Source organism: Mya arenaria, chromosome 6 (genome assembly GCF_026914265.1).
Source record: "Mya arenaria isolate MELC-2E11 chromosome 6, ASM2691426v1".
Classification (NCBI taxonomy): domain Eukaryota; kingdom Metazoa; phylum Mollusca; class Bivalvia; order Myida; family Myidae; genus Mya; species Mya arenaria.
Genome location: NC_069127.1, coordinates 76,282,115 through 76,305,719, shown reverse-complemented (window position 1 = coordinate 76,305,719; position 23,605 = coordinate 76,282,115). Strand labels below are relative to the sequence as shown.

General features: G+C 33.5%; 3 protein-coding genes across 7 annotated transcripts; all 3 read left to right on the top strand.

The window, feature by feature from the left end:
* Positions 1 to 5,141: 5,141 nt before the first annotated feature.
* Positions 5,142 to 10,594, top strand: LOC128236696 (uncharacterized). 4 transcript variants are annotated; one of them, XM_052951765.1, is made up of 10 exons: positions 5,159 to 5,384; positions 5,473 to 5,591; positions 5,779 to 5,830; positions 6,063 to 6,615; positions 7,879 to 8,010; positions 8,199 to 8,389; positions 8,745 to 8,844; positions 9,304 to 9,525; positions 9,736 to 9,878; positions 10,080 to 10,594. In XM_052951765.1, exons 5-10 carry the CDS (start codon positions 7,902 to 7,904, stop codon positions 10,089 to 10,091), a joined length of 777 nt encoding a protein of 258 aa, XP_052807725.1. In that variant the 5' UTR covers positions 5,159 to 5,384; positions 5,473 to 5,591; positions 5,779 to 5,830; positions 6,063 to 6,615; positions 7,879 to 7,901; the 3' UTR covers positions 10,092 to 10,594. The 4 variants fall into 4 exon arrangements, 3 of the variants coding, with proteins under 3 accessions (XP_052807724.1, XP_052807725.1, XP_052807726.1); XR_008261414.1 differs by having other exon boundaries at positions 5,142 to 5,384; positions 6,063 to 8,010; positions 9,359 to 9,525; XM_052951764.1 differs by having other exon boundaries at positions 5,155 to 5,384; positions 6,063 to 8,010.
* Positions 10,595 to 10,993: 399 nt separating this feature from the next.
* Positions 10,994 to 16,138, top strand: LOC128236575 (baculoviral IAP repeat-containing protein 3-like). Its single transcript, XM_052951514.1, has 5 exons — positions 10,994 to 11,525; positions 12,734 to 12,921; positions 13,713 to 13,824; positions 13,946 to 14,074; positions 14,223 to 16,138. The coding sequence occupies exons 1-5, from the start codon at positions 11,300 to 11,302 to the stop codon at positions 14,435 to 14,437; spliced, it is 870 nt and encodes a 289-aa protein (XP_052807474.1). The 5' UTR covers positions 10,994 to 11,299; the 3' UTR covers positions 14,438 to 16,138.
* Positions 16,139 to 18,323: 2,185 nt separating this feature from the next.
* On the top strand, positions 18,324 to 23,605 carry LOC128236636 (uncharacterized). 2 transcript variants are annotated; one of them, XM_052951618.1, is made up of 5 exons: positions 18,324 to 18,518; positions 19,485 to 20,329; positions 20,995 to 21,156; positions 21,423 to 21,498; positions 21,743 to 23,605. In XM_052951618.1, exons 2-5 carry the CDS (start codon positions 19,883 to 19,885, stop codon positions 23,230 to 23,232), a joined length of 2,175 nt encoding a protein of 724 aa, XP_052807578.1. In that variant the 5' UTR covers positions 18,324 to 18,518; positions 19,485 to 19,882; the 3' UTR covers positions 23,233 to 23,605. The 2 variants fall into 2 exon arrangements, with proteins under 2 accessions (XP_052807578.1, XP_052807577.1); XM_052951617.1 differs by lacking the exon at positions 18,324 to 18,518 and adding an exon at positions 18,615 to 18,979.

The following is a 23,605-nucleotide window of genomic DNA, read 5'->3' as shown; positions in this document are numbered from 1 at the left end:
CATTACTCTCTACAATATAGTCTAATTGCTTCTGAAGAGTCAATTCAACAACATTGAGACAATTTTTTTCATTAAATATTTCTGTATTCATAACATGCTTTCAGCTAGTTTATAGAGATTTTATATATTCATATCGGTGTAAGATATCATGAAGTTTTTTACTGTTTTGTGTATTGGAAATACTTTTAACACGGCTTCTGCATCTTTCTGCCGATTACCTTTCCTGGCAAACAACATGTATAATCAAATTGCATTTATCTCCCTTTGCATTGCAATAAATAGAAAACTAGGTAAAATAAACTCCCTAATATTTTTAACTTAAATTCTTCTGCAAAATAAATTAAACAAAATGGATGAATTAAATAATAATGAATTGCAGCGTTGATTAATTCAATGTTAATTTGAATGTAAATGATATGAATGTATCAAAATATATATAAGAAATAAAAATTTACAACAACAACACCTCAATTCACAGTACCACCATCAGTGCCATCAGTACAACAGCAGTCCATCGAAATAATTATTTAATCAAACATCTAGTGACCGTCACTTAGGCCTCTGGACTTTTTTAACTTATTGGCAGAGATTATTTAATGTCGTCAAAAAAGAAAACAGAAAACGGCTTGAAGCTGTTCAGATTTTTTTTCCACAAAAAATGAAGACACACAAATTTAACTGCTTTTACCTACTATTTTTTAATTCATGCATTTGCACTTTTCTCTTGAGTGTCACTGAGAATGATGGTACTATTGAGTATTAACTTACCACGTTCAAGTTGAATCAATCCCCACATTCGATCAACAATCCAAAAAGTCCCTCATCGGTAATATTGTGGTCGCAAAAGCCAGAGCTGATTTAAAAACAAGCATAAACCCTTATAAAATGGTTTTGCGCTAATGTCTTTTCTGATTAACATCTAGAAATGTTGAAAACAGCCAACTCTTTAGGTTCGCCCTGTCCAAAAACCCTTATCAGTTCAATGTGGCTTGCTTATATACAACATACTAAAGCATGCGGTCAGGAGGTGCATACGCTGTGCTGAGTCGACATTCAATTCGACATCGACGACAAAACAGGTGTCGATTTCGTTATGTTGAACATAGAGCAGCAAACAAAACATCACACTTGTGCCAATCAAAGGTACAAACACACACACACATATATATATATATATATATATATATATATATATATATATATATATATATATATATATATATATATATATATATATTTACGTGTGTTCGTGTTGGGGGTTGTTACTTTAATGAAATTGACATAAAATCGTTTGAAAAAATGTTTCGTGAATTCAGCAAATTTCCATATCGTATATTATCATGTTCTTTTTTGTCATTGTTAAATGTTCACAGCTTATCTCTGACGTCTCTATTGTAATATTGTAGAGGCATCAGAAATACCCTCTATTTGTATTCGTCGATGGCCCATAATTCAAACGCTGGGTCATTAAAAGGAAATAAAAGAGTTGCGTTATTTAACTAGATGGAACCAGGAATTGAGTTTAACTTTAATGGTAAAGCTCTGAGGAATACTGTACAGTTTAACTTTCTCACGTTTATGTATTAAACAGTTTTCAAATTGGAATGTAAATGGATTTAAAAGTGATAACATGACTACTATGTTATATCCTTTCATTTTGTTTCTATCCTAATGTTTGAAACAGTGTGCCGATTTCGCAGGTGATCATTTATTATATTTTGGTAGTTTACATGCAATATCGAATGTATTGGTACTACTCAATCGCAGAAATGGCATGTGCACCCCAGTGAACGCTCTTTTGCACTGCCTAAATTTGTATACTGCGTTCGAGAGTCGCTAAGTCAAATAAAATAATCCGGATGTACCTGTTATTTATAACTACAAAGTGGTATTAGTAGACAGTATTTTAATGCATTTGTTTATCTACATGCTTTGGTCCAACGAATTGGAGACACTTAAAGAAATCGTGCCTTTCGTAAACTGTGACTGCGCATTTAAACCTGACGTTTTCATTTCAAGCCAAACATAGAACAGCACAAAACTCTACAAACAGCACAGTGCATAAATACTATATATTATATATATGTGTGTGTGTGTGTGTATATATATATAATTGGTATGTTTATCAAGAATTGTTAGGTACAGCCTTGGAACGGTCAGTAAAATGTAAATTTACTTGGGGTTTAAACCAGTTTATGTGCACAAACCTCACTCTTATCCCAACAATCCTTAATAAAGATAAAACGCAAAAGGTAAATCTTATCAAAGTATGCATTAACTTGAGGAAACTTATCAATAAAACAAATAATAATAATAATAATAAACGAAAAGGTAAACCCCAAGTACTTCTATGATTAGAGATCCCAACTCTATCTGCAGACGGAGGAAAACAATTCAGAGCACCTAATGCAAATACTTTTCAAAGATACGATGCAGTCATCGTTAGAAACCAAAAACATCACACACAGTCTGCCTTATAAAATAAAAGATTTAAAACTGTGTGATCATAGAATTTCATAATAAAAAGCATCATTGTACTAAAACTGGGAACAAATAAAGAAAAACATTATCAAAAATAAAAGCGACTTGTATATGCTATTCTCTCCTTCCAAATTATTTGAAAACCTAAAATATTTGAAGAAAATTAACTCAAAGTCAAAACACTCGGAGTCAGTCAACACGTGTTCGCCAAAAAAGGTTTTAAAGATAACATGAATTAGCAAATTCTTCATAAAAATCAAAGCACTGAAAGTTTAGCTATGAAAGGATGCTTTATTCAACCCAATATTTTGTTTCAGGTATTTATCTTCAAAAACAAGAACGCAAGTGCTGACCAAAATATTGCCTTTATATCCACGGTTTAAATAAAATCCAAGTAATTCATTAAGTCTATCTGCCGAACTACCTGCTGGAAACTTTTCATTTTACGAATTTTCTTTAAAACATTACCATAAAAATCGGGATGAGCAATACTATCAGCAATGAGCGATTTAAGACTACTATTGTACTTTGATATTAGATTATAATGACCATTAACAAATTTTGAGAAAGATTTCCTTAATTTAAAATATCTGAAACCCTGTTTTAGAAGTTTTTGCGTCATAAGTTTACTGCGAGAGCTGAATTTTTTTACATCTGTACATATTCTAGCAAATCGTATCAACTGTGCAATAAAACACCATATATTGGTGAAATAGGAACATTACCATCTAAAAAAGGGTAATTAATTATTTTAAAATTAAAAACGTTTATCATAAAGATTGATGATCAATATATATTCCTTAACTTCTAGTTGCAAATCTAAAAAGGATGCTTTTTAAACGGATGTATTAGATTTATTAAGTTTGTGAAGGGTATATCGAATAAATGTTATCTGTAAACACAGGATTATCTAAACTTAGAATATCGCCAATATATCTAAACGTGCTATTGAATTTATCACATTTCGTTTTATAGTCGAATACTTTCAATAAAACTAATTTTATGATCGAATGCCACCGCCTGCGACTTAGTCTCAATCTTTTTCTTTCACGCTAGGAAACCGGTATTCAATACTCAACGGAAGTATGTTATTGTGTGTTGTTAGTTCAGTGCCAGATTGGAGGTTATTTGTACAAAGATCGTTAGCAGTCTGAATAAAATCTGGTCTTTCGTAAGCAATGACAGACTGTGATATAATCATCCAGTTGCAGACAATCATATGCAATTCATACGGATGGTGTATGCATTAGGTGATTGGAGCTTTATGCGAGCACACGATAGTATTAAATTAACCCCTCGGAGATGTTGATTAACGAAGTTCTCACTTTATTCCCTTTAATAACATAAATAGCTTATTTATGTAATATTTGTTTTTGTCGTATTTAAGAGGTTTACAAAACATACTTGGTCTTCCCCAATAAAATGTTGGTATATAATGTTCCCGTAAATCCCTACATGAAAGGCAATTAAACACAAAGTGGAATTCATTTCATTTGAAAAGTTCAACAAAAATGATCTCTCATATTCTGTACGTAACAATAAAAAGTGAAAAAATATTTATTAGTTAAAATCGTTATCACAGATCTATTAAATGAATTTTCTCAACTTTGATACTCCAAATTGCACTGTTAGTGGAAATGGCTTGAAACCTCTTTTCAATCGATCAAAATGCAGAATGCTTTGCTACTGGGAGGAAATATTAAATGCCAGGGATAGTAAAATATGTAAATTGTTGTACAATGCTTTGTTAGTTTTACACACTAATAATATTCTTATTTCTCCGTGGATTTCTTCTGTTAAAAATATTCTAGATGAACTTGGGTTATCTTAATACTTCTTAAACCAAAACGTTGTTAACCTTGAATATTTCAAGAAAAATGTGTACACTAGATTGAAGGATCAGTTCTTACAGCAATGGCAAAGTACTGTAGAGCAATCTTCAAAATGTACTGTTTACCGTTATTTTAAGAGCGATTTCTGTTTTGAAAAATATTTAGATAAAATTCAGTATAGTCATTGTAAATTACTCTGTACGTTTAGAAAAACAAGTAATCTTTTACCCATAGAGAAGGGGCGACATTTAGATATTGAAAGTTAGAATTTTGTTTTCTTTGCGATAAAGATGTCATTGTTAATGAATACCACTATTTGTAAGCATGTTATTATTTTCATGATATATGATCTAACTTTGTACCGCAGCATTAGTATGCTCATCCAAATATGTTGAAACTTGAATTACTTATGAACTGTAAAGATAAAAACCAATTAGTTAAACTTGCTTTATTTTGTAAGATAATTATGTCTAACTTCCATTAATCTCAATAATTTTGTTGACTCATTCTCCATTACTACAAGGACTCTAAAGTTGACCTTAATTCTTTTATTTAAAACATTATTTTCGCTAATTTTCACATTGACAGTCATAATCTGATATTATTGTATTTTGTTGTAAACATTATTTTCAATTTGATCTCGTCTTAGTGCTGCATAAATTCTGTTCACTGTGTTTTATATTATGTAGTTGCTGATATTTGTTGACCGTTTTGTTTAAACCGTTTCAAACTTGTTTCAATGGCATCATATCATGCATATCATATGCCAAAGATGTAAATAAAACTTGAAACTTGATGAAATGTGTTTATAAAAGAATACGTAGAATAAATTTAGATCTTCTCAATCAATGGGTTCCCGTCATGAGTTGTATTTATTCATGTGAATTCCTGGAGGTTAAAAGTATAGGTTTCTTATATATTCAAATATTTCATAAACATTCTAGAATATAAACGTTACAGGTAAAGGCCATCATATAATGGATAACTGCGATGATAGACTATATACTTTTCAAAACTGGAAATACAAATCTTCACCTTTAAAGTTGGCTGAAGCTGGGTTCTATTCGACAGGTATGTATCATCCATATAAATAGAAAAGTACTTCAAAGGACAGTTCTTTTAAATCAAAATTAAATTCGATTTATTTTTCCCCTCCCAGGTTACCATGACATAGTGATGTGTTTTAGCTGTGGAACATCTTTACGTTACTTTAAGGAAGATGACGATCCAACGCTGATACATGAAGAAATATCAAAGATGTGCCCTTTTCTGACAAATGTAAGCAAGAGTTGAAACACTCTTTCAGCAGATATTATTGTATTACAACAACACATATAGCGATGTTACCATATGAAATAACTTCTAGAATAACTTTGACATACTAGTAATATAAATGTATGCATACTCCGTTTTGAATTTGAAGTTTTCGTTTACCATTCCCAGTAACTTTTTTGTACATTTCTAGAGGCCAGGATTGTCTTTACCTGCTGCAGTATCATTAGATGTCACAAGAAAAGGTCTGGGTTATTTCGGATATGTCTATCAAGTACCATATAGCATATGCTCAATCGAACGAAGCATCAATGGCCCATACAATCAAAAATATGCTATGTAACAGCTTACATCATAAATAAATACAAACAACATTAATTTGCACGTTTAACTGATACTAGTATATTTTCATACCATTTTGCAGTTCTACTTAAAATAGATTGCACACTTCCTTATGATCATATAATTCACTACCAGCGTCGTCTGATATGTCCATATCGGAATTAGAAGAGGACAACTGGCGACGACGGGCCATGTTGGAGTGCCGGGTCTGCAAAGAGCGGCCGGCCTGCATGTTGATGATACCCTGTGGTCATAGGGCTGCCTCTATGGAGTGCGCACCGAATACAAGCACGTGTCCGGACTGTGAAAGGGAGGTCACAAAGACAGTGAAGACTTACATGGCGTGAATGTTCTAATTTTTTATAGTTACATGAACGCTATATATAGTATGTTGACTCACTCAAAGGTTTTTAATAGCAATCCATGGAATTCCAGTATATTTATGTTTAACTTTCAACTTTTAGCTAGTCTATGTGGTTTTTCATGTACATAGTGGGAGTATCAAAAACATGCTGTAATTGATAAAAGGCTGATTTTATTTAATAATATAAAGTATATATTTACTAACGAAAATACTAAAACATTTCTTAATAAAATAGTGAATATGGTCTACTTTTGTGAATATTTTGAATAAGGATGTGTTTTCTAAATTCATAATGATCTACTTTATAATAACTTGGATTGGCAGGTAAGACATTTAACAACGCAATCGATCCTGGTAAAACGTGTCAATTTGTTGTACTATATTAAACCGGATATTTATAATAAATGAAATACCCGTGTGAGGTATTTTGCTAACGTTAAACCATATTAAACCGTTTTCAATTTTTACGACATACTTGCTATGTCAAAGAGTCTTTCAATTTGTTTAAACTGAATAGAGAACATGGTTTTAATATCATTATACATATTAAGCATGTCTTTGTTAGATAATACTGGATGTATGGCCTAAATGGACAGGTAAAACTTTAAACCCGTTTGAAACCGGAATAAATTATTATCTTATGAGCGGTGATTCGATTAGACAAAAATTGGCAAAGGGGATGGTTCTAATGCTAAAACATGGGGCTTTTAAAGACCGTTCAAAGAATTTTCAAAATGTCAAGTTATATAAAAACTTTAATTGTACAAAAGATCCAAGATTATAGAATTTTGCCCTTATTTGAAAACTGAAAAAGTTCCAGAAATTCTAAAAATATCCTAAGGAACTTTCTCTCGATATCTAAAAATGTATTGTTTCTTCTAAAACTCTGTACTTTGAATTATTGGACAATTCTAAAACATTATCAACAAAAGCTTGGCAAATACATGTGGAATTTATATTTTATATTGTTAATATTAATGAATCTAGGTTACTATGCAGATGAAACAAGATTTTAAAACAAATAACGGTATCTATACTAGTAATAATATGTAAGTATTATCGATTTGATTGAGATTGTTCAATGATTGCAATGGTAGGAGCATTTCTAACAACGCCTTCTAGAACCGACTCAATCATTTTTCATTAATAGTGTATTTCGAAGTATCACGTATAAATTAACCAGTCGCACAACCAGTTGACATATTAAAGGACTATATTTTGTGAGTATATAAAAGCATTTCATTGTTGTGCATGCATTCGCAATGAGCACAATGTGTATAAGGAAGGTTTAAAGACATTTCAATTGGCTCGTGGATATTCGTTCAAAGTTTTAGATGAAATCAATATATATTTCTAAATCATGCTTTTGCAAAAATAAATTGTTTTAAAAATTAGTTGCTCTAAAAATAAATAATTTGTACATATAATGAAACGTGCTTGATGTTTGACTGAATTGCCTGAAAAATGAATAATTACAGTTTTCAAAATATTACTTGTATGTTTGTGTATTCCACCAAGCGCATGCTTTACAAACCAATTTGGTATTGGCTTTTGACTTGCTGACATAATTTTGGTCATTTCTTTAAGGACAAAGTTGCAAGAAAGAGACCATGCAGAACAGAAACGTTCCTCAAAGAGAACTGTCCATGCAAGGATTTGCAAGGACCAACAATTGGTTCAATGGTACAGAATGGGCAAGATCGGGGTTTTCCAAACACGGTAAAGTTTGTCATTAGACCTTCAGATGTTGCAATAAATGGAAGAATTTCCTCACAACTCACTGAAAGTCCGAATTCTACCAAACGACTTTGTTATTCCAAAGTGACATATAAAACATTTAAATGTTCAATATATGTATCGAACCTTTTCTGCTACATGTTTATACTGCATTTTCTGTTTTGTTTAAGGCGATTTTCTGCGCTGTTTCTGCTGCAGTAGCATTATACGCCCAACGCAAGGCGATGATCCTTGGAAAGCCCACGCCACGTGTGCCAGATTTCCGCACTGCATGAATGTGATTGTTGAAAAGGGAATAAACTTCATAAACCAGGCATACGTTACGGAAAACGATGGGTTTTGGGCACCAAGTATTGTTCAGGTAAGGTACAAAATATTTCTCGGAAGTAACCGTTGTGTATATTCGCTCAATGTTCAATGTTCCATGCACTAGTAATTACTTATATTTATCACTAGACATGTGACCACGATTAATCCATTGGACAACGTTAAACCAATATGATTAAATTCTAACAAAGTTATATTTACGAGATATATTCGTATACTGTAGGTAATGATGGTGTTTCGACGTATGCATTTGTTTTTTACCATCTTACTTATTTTATCGTAATTTATAATATGGTTTGATTGTAAAACACTTGTATAGATGTCATAAGTGGATTTGTTTGGTGCATTCTTATGATTCTGCTAATCAGAAGGTTCTGGGGGTTTTGCAGCGCTGTCGAATGTCAGTGAACTTCAGGAATGTTGTAAATATTCGAGCTGAGGAGTTTGAACGTGGAAGAGAAGTTCAAATATATGAACATAATCCTCAAGGTGATTTAACTATACCGTAATTATTATTACAACAATACATAGTTATAATGTTTAAGATATAAAAAATGGGCGTTACAAAGCATTTTGAATGGAATTCTCTTTCATAAATTGGGTCCCATTGTGTTAATATACGAGATGGAAGCGTGAGGGGCGTCCACACCCGTAGATTTCTTTTGAAGAATACTGAAATTAACAAGTTTAATGCTACATATAGATACACCCTTAAAGCTTTCGGTGGTTATATCTGAATCCGATAATTAAGCATTTAATATATCGCGATTGATCAAAATCGTAGTTACGCCCCGGATCAACACAAATTTTGTCTTAAGTTTATACGTTTGTTACATTTGCAGTAAATTGCCAAGTGGGTGAAAGAAACTCTTGTGACAATAACTTATGCATGTTGACTTGCTAGACGTACACTTGCACGTGTATACCTAACAACTATTTCGCTCTTAGGTGTCCAACGTTTCCTGTCACTTGCCTTGCTTTACCACTTGAAGGACACTTACAGGGGAATGGTGATGGAATTTTGCACCTTGACCGGGAAACGGTACCGAGATCCAATGGAAGCAGCGTTTCTGTCGTTTGATGCCAGAAAAGACACGTTTGTGAACATTCAAGGAGAAGCCGAAATGCCAACGTCGCAAGATATGGCTGCGGCTGGATTCATTTATACAGGTTATGTACAACCCGTTTACTAGGAATTCATTTTTTAATTAAAAAGGGGCTCAGTTTCTTTACTTGTAGTAAATTGGATTGAATCGCCTTAAATGCTAGTTAATTTTATTCCAGTTAAATGAAGTACCATGTTTTCTATGATATTGATAGTTTTAGTGTATACATAGAGGATACATATATACTGGAAGGAGGCTGTCTCGTCTGTTTTAGGTGAAAGGACATGCCGCTGTTATTATTGTGGCTCTATCATTTCTGACTGGTATGTCAATGACGACCCTTGGGAAAGACACGCCATCTTAAACAAAGGGTGTTACCACGTTATCTTCTCTAAGGGGGAGGACTACATTCGAAAGGTGTGATATGTTTGTTAAGTTACATGCTCTTCCTTTATTCACTATACAATATCAGTCCATATTTATTGTATGAGTTATAAAACGACAGAATTAGTGTGATAGTGGCAAAAAGAGTCTGGCTATTTGATAGTTCATGGTATAACACATGTTCCTTCCAATTAAATATCTAAAAGAAGTGAAGGATGACATTATCTTTTACAGGCAAACGGTTGAATGGTTAAAGGAAATTCCAAGCAATAGTAACATAAAACCCGGAGACAGCATGCCAAGAGTTGTGTCGGTCCGATAGATTGGGAGGAGAGATTATAAATAAATAGATTACGTCATTTGAATTTAGATAGCCTTGAGTTGAAACGCTGCATCTCATGTTTGAGACAGGATCTTGTTTATGCTTACTTATCAGATTTAATATGCAGAAACTTGTTGTTTTCAAGTGTATTTTTGTTGTGTTATCACCGATATCAAGATATGTTGTATTTGTTATTGTTGTCTTTTTAACCTAATTTCATTATAGTGCACTATGTTTTTCTCTAATAAACCATTATTTACCGTTATTTGTTTATAAAGTTTAAAAATTTCAATCAATTCTCAAACATTTTGCTCATTTTTCTTCTTATTCAACAAGTTTGTATTCATATTTGTTTTATTGTGGATTTTATTTAGATGTTAAAATTGTTGAATTTTTGTTTTTGGAATAAATGTGAAATTGATTTCGATATGCCAAAATCCAAACGGTGTTATACCGTCGTTGTTCTTTTTGTTGTTGTGGTCGATGCTGTTGTGTCTTTGTTGTTGTTGTCTTTTTGTTTTCTTTTTTGTTGTTGACAATGAAACCTTGTTTTAAGAAAAGCAAACGTCGTACAAAAAAAGATGAAACTGAATATCTTAATTTATATTTAACATGTTCTTATCATTACATATATTACGGTCAATCATTGAAAAACTTGGTTTCGTCGTACCGAGGCGTTTGTTGTTGTTGTTGATGTTGTTGTTGTTGTTGGTGGTGGTGGTGGTGGTGGTGGTGGTGGTGGTGTTTAGATATTTGCTGTCCGTCTTAATAAACAGGTCATGAATACAGCAAAAGAATCGCATCAAATTTCCTTTATCAGTATTGAATTTGTCGACAAAGATTTAAGCCAATATAATTAGTTCATATGAAGTTGTCCTACATTCTAGCACGGAGATGTTTGGGATTCCATCAAAACAGCTGTATATGTATGTCCTTGCACTCCACAGCATATAATTACAGGTTTAAATTTGTATTCTTGGCTAGCTTTCAACATTTTGAAAAAAAGGACTATTCATATCACCTGTTTACATGTCTCATGTTTGCCTTGATAAGCTCAACTATACCCGTGAAGAGCATGCGCAATTTAGCTTACCAACGATCATTTATAACAAGTTTAGATGTGTGAAAACATATGGCAGCCAGAAACAGTTGTTCTGATGTAGTCTCTACGAAACAAAAGAAGGAGGGTTCCAGACCCACACCGCTTGCTTTGGGAATAAGTACCCTGAAACCGAAATACCCGCAGTATGCACTGGCGTCGCGAAGAACTGCGTCTTTCACGGGCGCTTCAACGCCTTGGCCAGCTGATGCACATGTCAAAGTGGAAGATCTGGTGGATGCAGGCTTAGTTTATACAGGTAATAAAACAATGAAAATTCAACTTTTGTAAATTTTACATTATGTAGAACGTTTAATGGATTTTGTTGATAGGCGTGTCGATCAGATAGATGTAAAGTCTTTTTTTGCAAAATGCTCTTTGCCTTATGTATGAAATTTGCAACCATTTTACCTAAGATGTTTTATACTAGATGTATCATCTCAACAAAAGGGATCATTGGCGGTATAGCTTCTATTAGTGGACTATAACCTATTTTATTTAATTGTCTATCAGTGATAGTTTTATCGTTCCTGTTATTAAACTTCCGTATTTCTAGTGTTTTTCCATTTAAAGTTCAAGGACGTTTAACTATGATACTGGGTAAACATGAAGTATTACCTGTTTCTTTAATTATCTACCAATACAATTTACTACCATACTTAGTTCAAGGACATCTTATCAATATGAGTACAAATAAACTAAAACATTACCTGTTTCTATATTTACCAATCAAAACGATGTTGCCGTCTACACAAGATGTATATTTATTTATTTAATTTATTTTTATAAATACTTATCTCCAGCTGTAAAGGAACATTCGATTAATATTATTTGAATTAAAAATATAAATATACAGCATTTATTTTATTAAAACCATATAAATATACAGCATTTATTTTATTAAAACCGAAATGCATGTACATTTCATTTTTTAAATTAAAGATAAGCTGCAACTGACTATAGTCAAATATAGTACTAAATGGTACATTTCGACCAGAATTTAAAGCGTGACTATCGAACAATAGTAAAATCATACATATCGAACAGAGGTAAAAACATACATATCGAACAGTATTTAATTCATTCATTTCGAACAGTAGTAAACTCATTTATATCGAACAAAAGTAAACTCATATATGTATCGAAAAATTACTAAAAAGGTCATGGAAAACAAGTCATCGTTAAGAAAGTATAATAAGTATCATATGCATTTCATTATTAATCATTACACTAAAATTAATATGAAGATCTTTTTATTTTCATTTGTACTGCAGTCCATTCGAAGTTGCATTCATTGCAGATATGGAATCTTATTTGTCCTGCAGTGAAGCAGCGTTTCGTTCGTCCTTATGCTAAGAAGGAACAGTCTTGCTATCATTTCAGTGGACTAACTCTGTCGGTTTTATGTCCCTGTATTTGTTCATTCATTCAGTGAATTATTTTGCATTGCTTTTCTTCCATTTCCAGGTGTACAGGACAGTGTTCGCTGCTACCACTGCGGCGGAGGGCTCCGAAACTGGGAACCCGGGGACGACCCAATGGTTGAGCACGCCAAATGGTACCCGGCCTGTCATCATGTACTCATTACAAAGGGGAAAATGTTTATCAGGAAAGTGGAAGACGGAGACATTCCAGAGGATGACACGCCTTCAATGGTACATAAAATTAAGCATGTTTCTTACAAAACCAAACTGGTATCGTTTTTGGCTGTTCAGTGATCCAATAGCATTAAGTCAAGTTGCTGGATAACGTTTGGCGGTTCAATGTTCCAATAGCATTAAGCCAATTTGCTGGATAACGTTTGGCTGTTCAATGATCCAATAGCATTAAGCCAATTTACTGGATAACGTTTGGCGGTTCAATGATCCAATAGCATTAAGTCAATTTGCTTGATAACGTTTGGCTGTTCAATGATCCAATAGCATTAAGTCAATTTGCTGGATAACGTTTGGCCGTTCAATGATACAATAGCATTTAGCAATTATTGCTGGATAACCTTTGGCTATTCAATGATCCAATAGAATTAAGCCAACTTGCTGGATAACGTTTGGCTGTTTAATGATCTAATAGCATTAAGCCAACTTGCTGGATAACGTTTGGCTGTTCATTGATCCAATAGCATTAAGCCAACTTGCTGGATTACGTTTGGCTGTTCAATAATACAATAGCATTTAGCCAATTTGCTGGATAACGTTTGGTTGTTCAATGATCCAAAAGCATTTAGCCAATTTGTTGGATAACGTTTGACTGTTCAATGTTTCAATAGTATTCAGCCAATTTGCTTGATAACGTTTTGCTGGTCAATGATCCAATAGCATTTAGCCACTTTACTGCATAACGTTTGGCTGGTCAATGCTAAAATAACATAAGCAAGGTCACCAAACCACAGCAAACTGGGCTCACGTTTGGCTGTTCAACGGTCTGATTTATGTAGTTTTAATTGCAGACAGAAGATATCAGATGTGACTCTTTGAATACTGCAGTGCAAGCTGTAATAGAAAATGGATATCCAAAAGAAGATGCCATGAGAGCCATTTCTGTGATTCGAAATAAGAATGGTAACCGATATTTATGCGTTGTGATTGTTTCAAATTATAACACGTCAAATACTGAGGTTAAAGGTTTGTTCTGGTTCAGAACAGAGTCTGCTATTTGTTCAGCATATTTTGTCTCCAACAGGCCCACACGCGAAGATAACAGCTACTGATATTGCATCTATATTGCTGGAAGCGGAAGACGACCCCAATTTCTTTTTAAGTTTCGGTGTAGACAATTCTGAACACGGTTGCTCCACTGAAGAATGTGAAGGTAGTATATTAACAACTGTATGACGGAGAAAATATAACTGACAAATAAAACTCAATCAAAATATTTGAGTAGCTGTTGATTCGTTATCATTACAATAAGACATTATTTCAATCGGTATATTATCTGTGTTTTTGTTGTTGTTTTCCAGCAAATGACATGACGCGTTTAGAACAAGAAAATGAGGAGTTAAAAGCCACTTCACGCTGCAAAATATGTTTGTCCGGTCGTGCTGACGTCGTCTTTCTACCATGCGGGCACATTGTTAGTTGTTCCCAGTGTGCCCCCGCCCTAAGCACTTGTCCTGTTTGCCGAAAAGATATTATGGGTCTTGTGAAGGCGTATTTTGCTTCAAATGGTCGTTAAAAAGAGATTGTGAAAAAATGAGATACATATACTAATGCAAGCGATATCTGTTACACCAACCATACACGCCAGCAACTTTTCTCAGTTGCCGTTAAGATTACACAAGCAGAAGTGACATATTATTAGTTTATCTATTTGTAATTTCGCAGCTTTTATATGGATTTGCTTTAACTAAACATTGATATGATTTAGTGTTTTATATGTTTTTCGAAGTGTACGACGTCTATTCAAAAAGTTCTAAACCAGTCTAGAATAAGTTACTTAATTAGATATAAAGCCGAAATATAGTGAATAATGAATGACAAACAGTCTATATCTACAGACCTGGGAATAAAGGAAAAGTAAACATTACAGATTCTATACTAAGCCGACAACATCTTTGCATATTTCTCCGAACTCAAATACCAAGTAAACAAAAAACGTTACTTTTAAGTAATTTACTATATTTCTATATGAGGTCTTTTTCAAAATTCTTCAAACATTGTCTGTGTTGAAATTCCATTGATATGGGCGACGAAAACAATGCAAATGCACGTGGACGTAATTATTCCATGTTATATAATTAATGTTTTTTGACGATATACAATGTGAAAGTCGGATATTAATAGTCAAGGTTGCTTTTAATATTATTATTTGTTTAAGATAGAGCTAGACAAGTTTATATGAGTACAAATTGGTGTCAATTGTATTATATATTGCTACATTGTTATTCTTATTGATATTGTTATTGTTTTCAAATAATTGAGATAAGTACAAGTTGGTAAACATACCAATTATTTATATATATATATATATATAGTATTTATGCACTGTGCTGTTTGTAGAGTTGTGTGCTGTTCTATGCTTCTTGTTTGTGGTTTGTGTTTTATGTCTTTGGCGTTGCCCATCGCCACTAAACCGGGTTTATGTTTAAACCTTTTGCTACTGAGCATGTTTCTGTAGCTTTTTGCATATATATTGGTGGCAATTGTATGTATTTTGATAATGGTTGCTATCGAAATATTTAATGATTGTACGCGGTAACATGTACGCAAAAGCAATATTCTATAGGTGTATGTCAAATTTACACCAAGAATATACCATTCCATAATATAATAAGAATTTGCACAATTTCTCAACCAGAGCTGATATATTGAAAAATCTTCTCGTCGGACAAAACAAAACTTATATGAGTATGAGCTAAACCGTTCAAAACGTTTTTTGGTTATAGCCCTGGTGCTACTTGTCGTATGAAAATTAGTTGAAATATTTTTTGCAACATGGTTGGCCATGGTTGGCCATGCCTGAGGCTCATTTTTTAAACAATGGAATTAGCGGTTTGATTTATTAAATGTGCATATAGGCGATGTTTACCACGCCTCAAGTTTATGGTTGCCTTCTGAATGAATTCAGTTTCAGAAACATGGAAAAGATCGCTAGCTATGGATGTAAAAGCGACAAAATCGCAAAATTTGAACAGCCAGACTGCGCTACAACTGAAATTTATGGCATTTGGTTGTGGCACTCATATGATTGACAGCTTACAACAGACAGAACTGCACGTCACGGGAGTTTATAACGCAAACCTGATAATAGTGATGGTGGTTAAATGTGACCTCTTCATCAGTGTAAAATGAAATATAAAGGTGATTTGTTTAAATGACTGACAAGCAAATTCCTTTCATCTATTTGAAGAAAATAAATAAACTACAGATTAAAGAATTCGTGGTTTTGCATAAAGTAGATATCCTCAACAGTTTATTTGTAAAGTCTCATATCATGTAAAATATGTTGTATCATCTATAGATGTTCTAAACAGTTTGTTCGAAACATATTACCATGGTCATGTTGCGCTAAATGGGGTGTCATTTATACTATGTAGAGTTCAATAAGATAATAACAACTTTAACATGTTCCTGTCTAAAAAGGGGGGCCGATTGTAGGATATACATTAAGCCTTCTTATGAATTAGAAGAGTGACAATGTAATATAGTATAATATATATGTCATTAAACTGAACTTAAAACCATGTTGTTGTTTTTATCAATTTTCAATATTTTTAATTTAAGGTTACTTTAAGAGGAATTATACTATTTCATGACTTTTCATGAACAGGTGATCATAAGCACATTTACGGTATTTATTTTGTCATTATTGTAAACTGTTATTTCTTGATGCCAGCTATAGTCACCTGATCAGCCATGTGATTAATATAGAATTGTTGGTTTCTCAAACAGGTGTTTATGTTTTTCTCATAAGTATTAATTCTTTTTTAGTAACCAATGATTACATGTTTTCATGAGTTTTTAACCAATGAGAATCCTTTTTCAAGCTTTAGACGAACCTTGACCCAATAATGATTTTTATGAACATTCTGTTTTCTGGCGTTGAAAGTTCATAAAATAATACTATAAAATTATACTAAGCTCGTTGGAAGGGAAGCCTAATATTAAAGGTATTTGCTTCTTTTATTTATGTTCTAATTGGATTGCAATTGAGATTCAAATTGTTGTTATTTGAGATTTAGTATTGCTGAAATAAAACATGGTATTTTAACAAATTACTTACTTTTTATTATCGTGCATGCTTCAGCATAAGCACGGTAAATGTAGTAGTGGTTGGGCGAGAATTCTACGTACTAAGCCAACTAGATATAAGGCTCTAGGTGTGTGTTTGTGTGTTTGCTCGCGTGTGTGTGTGTGTGTGTGTGTGTGTGTGTGTGCGTGTGCGTGTGTGTGCGTGTGTGTACGCGTGTGTCTGTGCGTGTGCGTGCGTGTGTGCGTGCGTGTGCGTGCATGTGTGTGTGCGTGTGTTTGTGCGTGTGCGAGTGTGTGTTTTTGTAAGATAATAATCAGATGTACATGTCTTTTGTCTTGTGTTTCATATAATAATCTGCATGCAATTAACGGAACTCGCTATTCGTATGTATTTTGTCTAATGTTCTATTGTTTGTATTTATAAACATTGTTTTATCTACGATTCATCATGTAATTACAAGTGTATACTATGTTTGTTTTAGGGCTTTTTAGCTCAGGTCATATTCTCATATTATAATATCTGAAATTATAATATGTCTGAAAATAAAGAACAAAAATAACTTACGCCTTTATCTATTTGGTTTCTGATATAAGAAACAAAGTATGGATATAACTATTTTTTAAAACTTGCTAATACGGTGATATAGTTAACATGTATGATTGAAATACATTGTTGAAGCTTGAGCAAGCTATCGTAACTCATAAACTGTAATACTTAGTGAGGATATATATAAAATTACTGTCAAGTGGAAAACTGAGTCAAACCCGTATACATATTTAAAGTTTCAGTACATGACACTACAGCGTTTTTCTAGTTTATTTTCATTTAGTGTTCATCAGAATTATTAAATGTCTGTATATTTATCGGTCAATAATGTTTGCCCTTTACTATCAATTTAGAGGTAAACATATATAATAAGTATTACATGTTTCTATTTTAATCTATCAATGATGTATGTATAGTTCCTATTAATACACTACCCATTTAGAGGTCAGGGACATTGTATATGATCACTATTACCTGTTTCTATATTTATCCATCAATAAAGTTTAGTTCCTATTATTACATCATCAATTTAGAGTTCAGGGATATTGAATATAATAACTATTACCTGATTCTATTTTTATCTATCAATGATGTATAATTCCTATTAATACACTACCCATTTAGAGTTCAGGGACATTGACTATAATAACTATTACCTGTTTCTATATTTATATATCAATTTCTATTAACTATTACCTGTGTTTATATTTGTAACTCAGGTCATTTTACGATGTTTGAAGGGGGGCAACTGTTGGCCTTACTTTTGTGTTTTAAAGTTGTTGATTGCTTCCCTTCAGACCAGTTCATGTGTATTGTCATTGCATATTGCATGGCTAATCCTAGTCAATATTAACACAGCTGCTTAAGAGCCTTTGACTATTTTTGTTTTGGCGACTCCACGCATAAGCGCACTACTGTGACTAGACATTAGCCGAATTTGTTTGGAAATTTCGAAAGTAATTTGATGTGAAATCAACGAGGAATTACATATGAATCTTCCAGTGCAACATAAAAACGAGTACGTATCCTTTCATGCGTCGAAGACTTGATTACTAAGTGTTAAACATATTTATTTACCTGTTTGAATATTTATCACTAGTTACAAGACAACATTTAGTCGCTTTGTTTAGCTTTAATTGCTTATGGCATGGGACAACTAGGTCACTATCTATAGTTTATTGTTGGTATTATAATTATTATGTATACATACATAAGCATTGTTACATAGTGTGTGACCAGATCATATTTTTGTTATTATAAATTGTTTGTCTCCCTTGATTTCATTCTTGTAGTTTTCTCTCTTACTGTCAATCGTAACAACTCGGCCATCTTTGGCAAACTACGAGATAAACGATTCATTCTTCATAAATTCTGTTGGATAATGGCCAAGATGCTTGGGCTTTCACGAACATTTCACATTACTTTCTGTGGTGGCAAATGACATTTAGATAAATTCAATATAAAACTTGGATTCCTGAGGTTAGTTATGATTGTTGTTGTTTTTTGCAATTGAAGATAAATTGTTTGTGTTTATTCGCGTAATTCGTGTTATTTACATGGTTTTCACAATTAATTATGCTGGCATACTTTCGTACTATTGCATGACAATCTTATATTTCTACATGACTGGATGCAGGAATTGACATTAGAGGGGGCGTATCTTAGGGCCACAACCTTATTACATTCGCCCCTCCCTCAGACCAGTAATTTAAATGTTTTAAAATGCTGACATGGGGAATGGGTAAAATTGTAACCAATTTCTAGTTGAAATGGTGCATTTGAAAAAAGAGCGTATTTTATTACTTTTTTTCTCAACATTGACATAAAAAGTATTTTTTACGATTTAGGAGGGGAGGAATAGGTTGTCATATACCATTACCTTAGATGGTATATTTTATAAGCATATCAATCATATTTAAATATCAAATACTTTGCATCATTAAATAATAGTATTGTCATCATTATTGTTATTTGTGTATTTTAGAGTGCGTCTTCTATTGGCTCTGCTCTACAGAAGAGAATGGATTGTATGAAATAAACATTATGTGTATTCATCAATTATTATAAGTCATAAGACTGGAAGCAAAAACTAAATCCGATCTAGTCCGGTAATTAGTGCATTTATTGGTAGTATAAATCGATTTCTTTGACTGTTCAGTAATAATTAGTGACTTGATGTAACTCTGGAATACCACTATTGCAATGTGAGAATGGAAGAAATGGCAGAAGATGTGTGTGTTTTCAAACGTTTTGAACTTGTTATAGTGTTGTGTAAAAATACGATATATTATTTGGTTACCCACCGAATACAACTGGGATTGCACTTGTCTCGTACTTTTCTAAATTGTACTTGCTTCCTGCCAAATTCATCAATACGTGAAAATGGATGGACAAGAAATGTCAAACTGGAACATCGGTACGGCAGCTCTACGTCTAACAAGGAATGCAATGGCGGAAACAATCGAAGGTCCATTACAAATCGAACACACAAACTTGAAAAAGAAAGCAGAATCAGATCATGTGTCGCGTTGCACGTGCAAAAAACTAATGTGCAAAAACTTTTGGAAGGCGTTTTGTCGAACAGAATTCCCGAAACGACACAGCTACAAACACAACCCCACCTATGAAAATTACAACACTTGGTCTGGAGATTACTTCTACTTTGTTAAGTACTTTTTGGACAGTAAAGTATACGGAAATGTTACCAAGTTTGGGGAATTAGATTTTGGCGGTATCCTCAGCATTTACATTAATTTTGTGCCTATGTGTGTGTCAATTTACAATATGTCAAGCACTGGGACGATCAATCTTCCAGTTGTTCTAACAGAGGTACGCGTGTATTACACTAATTTTTATCACGTTTGTGTTGCTTTTAAATGCAAACTAATAAAATGATTTTGAAGTATTATCATGTTTTACTGTACTGATGAAACAAAGAAATGCATATGATATAGGTATAGATAAAAAATATAAGCCTTTATAAAAAATAATTTTAATAGCTACGTGGTCACAAATTCTACAGTTAAAAAAACGCCAAAATCACTAATAGTTTTATCTGTCCCGTTATTATTTGTATGATTTGTTTTATCATTAAAGTCAAATGAGTAAAACACGATATTGCATAAAAAATAAATAATGCAACAACTGATATTGTGCGCCTTTAAAGAAACTGCGAATACTGTTTTTCTGATCGAAGTTACAATCCTCTGAATCATTTGTAATTTTTCCCCTGCCTACATGAATATATTTATTTCGACCCATGCTACCATGATTAAGCTCTCTGTCTGTAATTGTGTCCATTCTTTAAGAATTCGGCTGTGAGGTGATTTAAAAATGCAATAACCAATTATTAATCTATGTTAGCTATTCTATTTAAATAAGTATGTAGAACCACCAGCTGCAAAAACCACTTCCATAAATACAAATTCTAACCGGACACAATTGGTAATTTATTAACGAGTATAACATATAAGTAGCTGTGTACAACTTTGCAGGCAAGAACAGAAGCGAACAAACTACGGCATGCCGCCCAATATACCTGCACAAATACAGACCTGCAAACTTTGCTCGTAAAGCTGAATGACCTTCTTGCAGTTATAGCAAATACATCGTACAATAACGACGACATCAAGGTAGCCAGCGACAACATTAAATTTGTAAGTAATTTTTAAAACTTTTTTTCGGGTAAAAATTACACGAGTTTGCCTCTTGTTTCTTTTGACATTGCATGATTTTGTTTAGGGTTTGATTTATCTTTGGCCTTTGAACAAGCTTTTTGTTACAAAATTAGTTTAGTAAGGATAGTTGGGTTGTCTGGTATTGTCCCTGCAATTGCTAGTGTCTAATTTCAAGGGGGTCATGTACATCATTTTTACAGGCATATATCGACAAGTTGGTACAAAATCTTGTGTGTTTGTAACAGTTACAGTTGAATCCTCCAAACATTCCTGTTTGGATTGGTTTGCTGACCCGGAGCGAGATCAATGCATTTAAATCCGGTAAGTTCCTACCAACACGATTGATAATAACATCAGTTCTATTCATTGCGTTAGATATTATACAAACAAATATAATAACGTGTTTCCTCAGTTGTGTTGATAATAAGGTTTGCCCTATGATTTTATATGTTTTTATTCTTTACATGTATAGGTAATGCCTTTACAATGTAATAAAATGTTAGTTCGGTTTAACTCCCTTGTTAATTACATTATTTTATGAAAGCAAAACATTGCACTATTTCAGATCTCGTAGAGTTTTACCAGCATAACTACTCCTCGCTGGCTGTCGCACCATATTATAAGACGATGACGGCTCCACTTAAAGAAATGTTTGTCGTGCCAAATCTACACAAGAACGGAAGCGAAAATGGGATTACGTCATGGGCTGATATGTTGGGATGGAATGGAAGCACGTGTAACAACATTGTGTTATCTTCAAAGTCACGGGAAGGTAAAACTACGATGTGTAAGTTTCTTCTTCAAGAATGGTGTAGAGTGAGCAGCACAAACGATGCCTGCTCTCTTCAGTGCACGAGTGGACATGGGGGACATTTTTCTGACGATGATGTCTTGAGACGTTTCGATTTTGTCTTTTTCATTAATCAGGAATGCGGTAATTTAGAGAAAGACGTGGTTAAACTTATTTCGGAACATGTTCTCGACGGAACGTCAAAAAGTAGACCGGAAGGCTTTTTTCGACGGCTACTAGAACAAAAGAAATGTCTCATCATTCGAGAAGGCCTGCAAGAATGCTCAAACCTTAAAACGTCCCTCTCTAAGTACTGCGTTTGTGCTCCAAAAATCATGAGTACAATAATGTTCACATCCAGGCAGTACTGCTTTCAAAGTGAAAACAAAGTGTCGGTGGACGCCAATATTCTGCTCAAGGGAATTGGGGGAGATTCAATACAGGAGCTGGCCCGCAAAGCACTGACATTTTTGACGAACACTTTCACACCAACGTTTAGCAAATTTCAGCTGAATCAAAAGCAATGGTCTTCACCTAGCCTTCGAAACATGCTGCGTATTCCAGAATTCCTATTGCAACTTATTTGTCAGTACATTGATGGTCAATCGTCGGCTCAGGAATCAGTTTTGTCTATGGCGAATTTAGCGTTTTCGTGGATTGATCAGTTAACGCTTTCACAACCACTTCAAAGCGATTGCTCTGGGAAAACTTTTCCATCGAAGTTCGACGACACGTTTTTAGGGAAGCACAAAGGCCTTGTTTTAGAACTGGGAAAGTTTGCAACCGAATTCATTTGTTCTCCTACCAGCGCTTTTGTATCTCACTCATTTCGGAACAAAACAACAACAAAATTGGCATTGGAGGCAGGAATTTTGTTTGAAGAGGAAGACACTTCACACGCGTCGACGAATGGAGTCAAAGTTATATTTGTGGATAACGCATTTCGAGACCTATTTTCCGCAATATATATTTCAGCCACAAAAGCTGATTCGTCAAGAATATTTGAGCATATTAAAACTGCAGGAAAATACAGTTTCGATGCTATAAATGCATCTTGGGTATATAATTTCCTGCAGTTTGTAGATAAAGAATATTCAAAACGATTTTCGGAGAAAGTGTCCAAACTGTCATGTGAAACACTTTGGGAGAAGTTTTATGCATACTTCATTGATCCGATCAGACGACTTTTTGCATATCTTATCCAGCGAGAGGAAAATGGAATAGAAATTGGCAGTGAAGCGCTCGTTGAAGTTGTTAGTAAATGAAATGCATCATATTATAGAAAAGATTGATGCATTATATAGGACAACATTAACTTGGCCAGTGTGCAGGATGCTGTTGTTTTCTATGTTTCTGTTGTCTTATTTCTGTTTTCATAATGTATGTTTTTTTGTTTAATATAGTAACAAATACATGGTAAGATCATTTAAACTGTACACGAACATGTGTGTGTGTGCGTGCGTTCGCGTGTGTGTGTGCGCGCGCGTGCGTGCGTGTGTGTGTGTATATGTTTATACATTCTTAATCATCACGTGATAATTATTATTTATATATTGTCTTTGCCATGTAATGGTTATATTTTATTAATGACCAAAGGCAAACCATGTCGATTGCCAATATACTGTGAATTGAATTTCA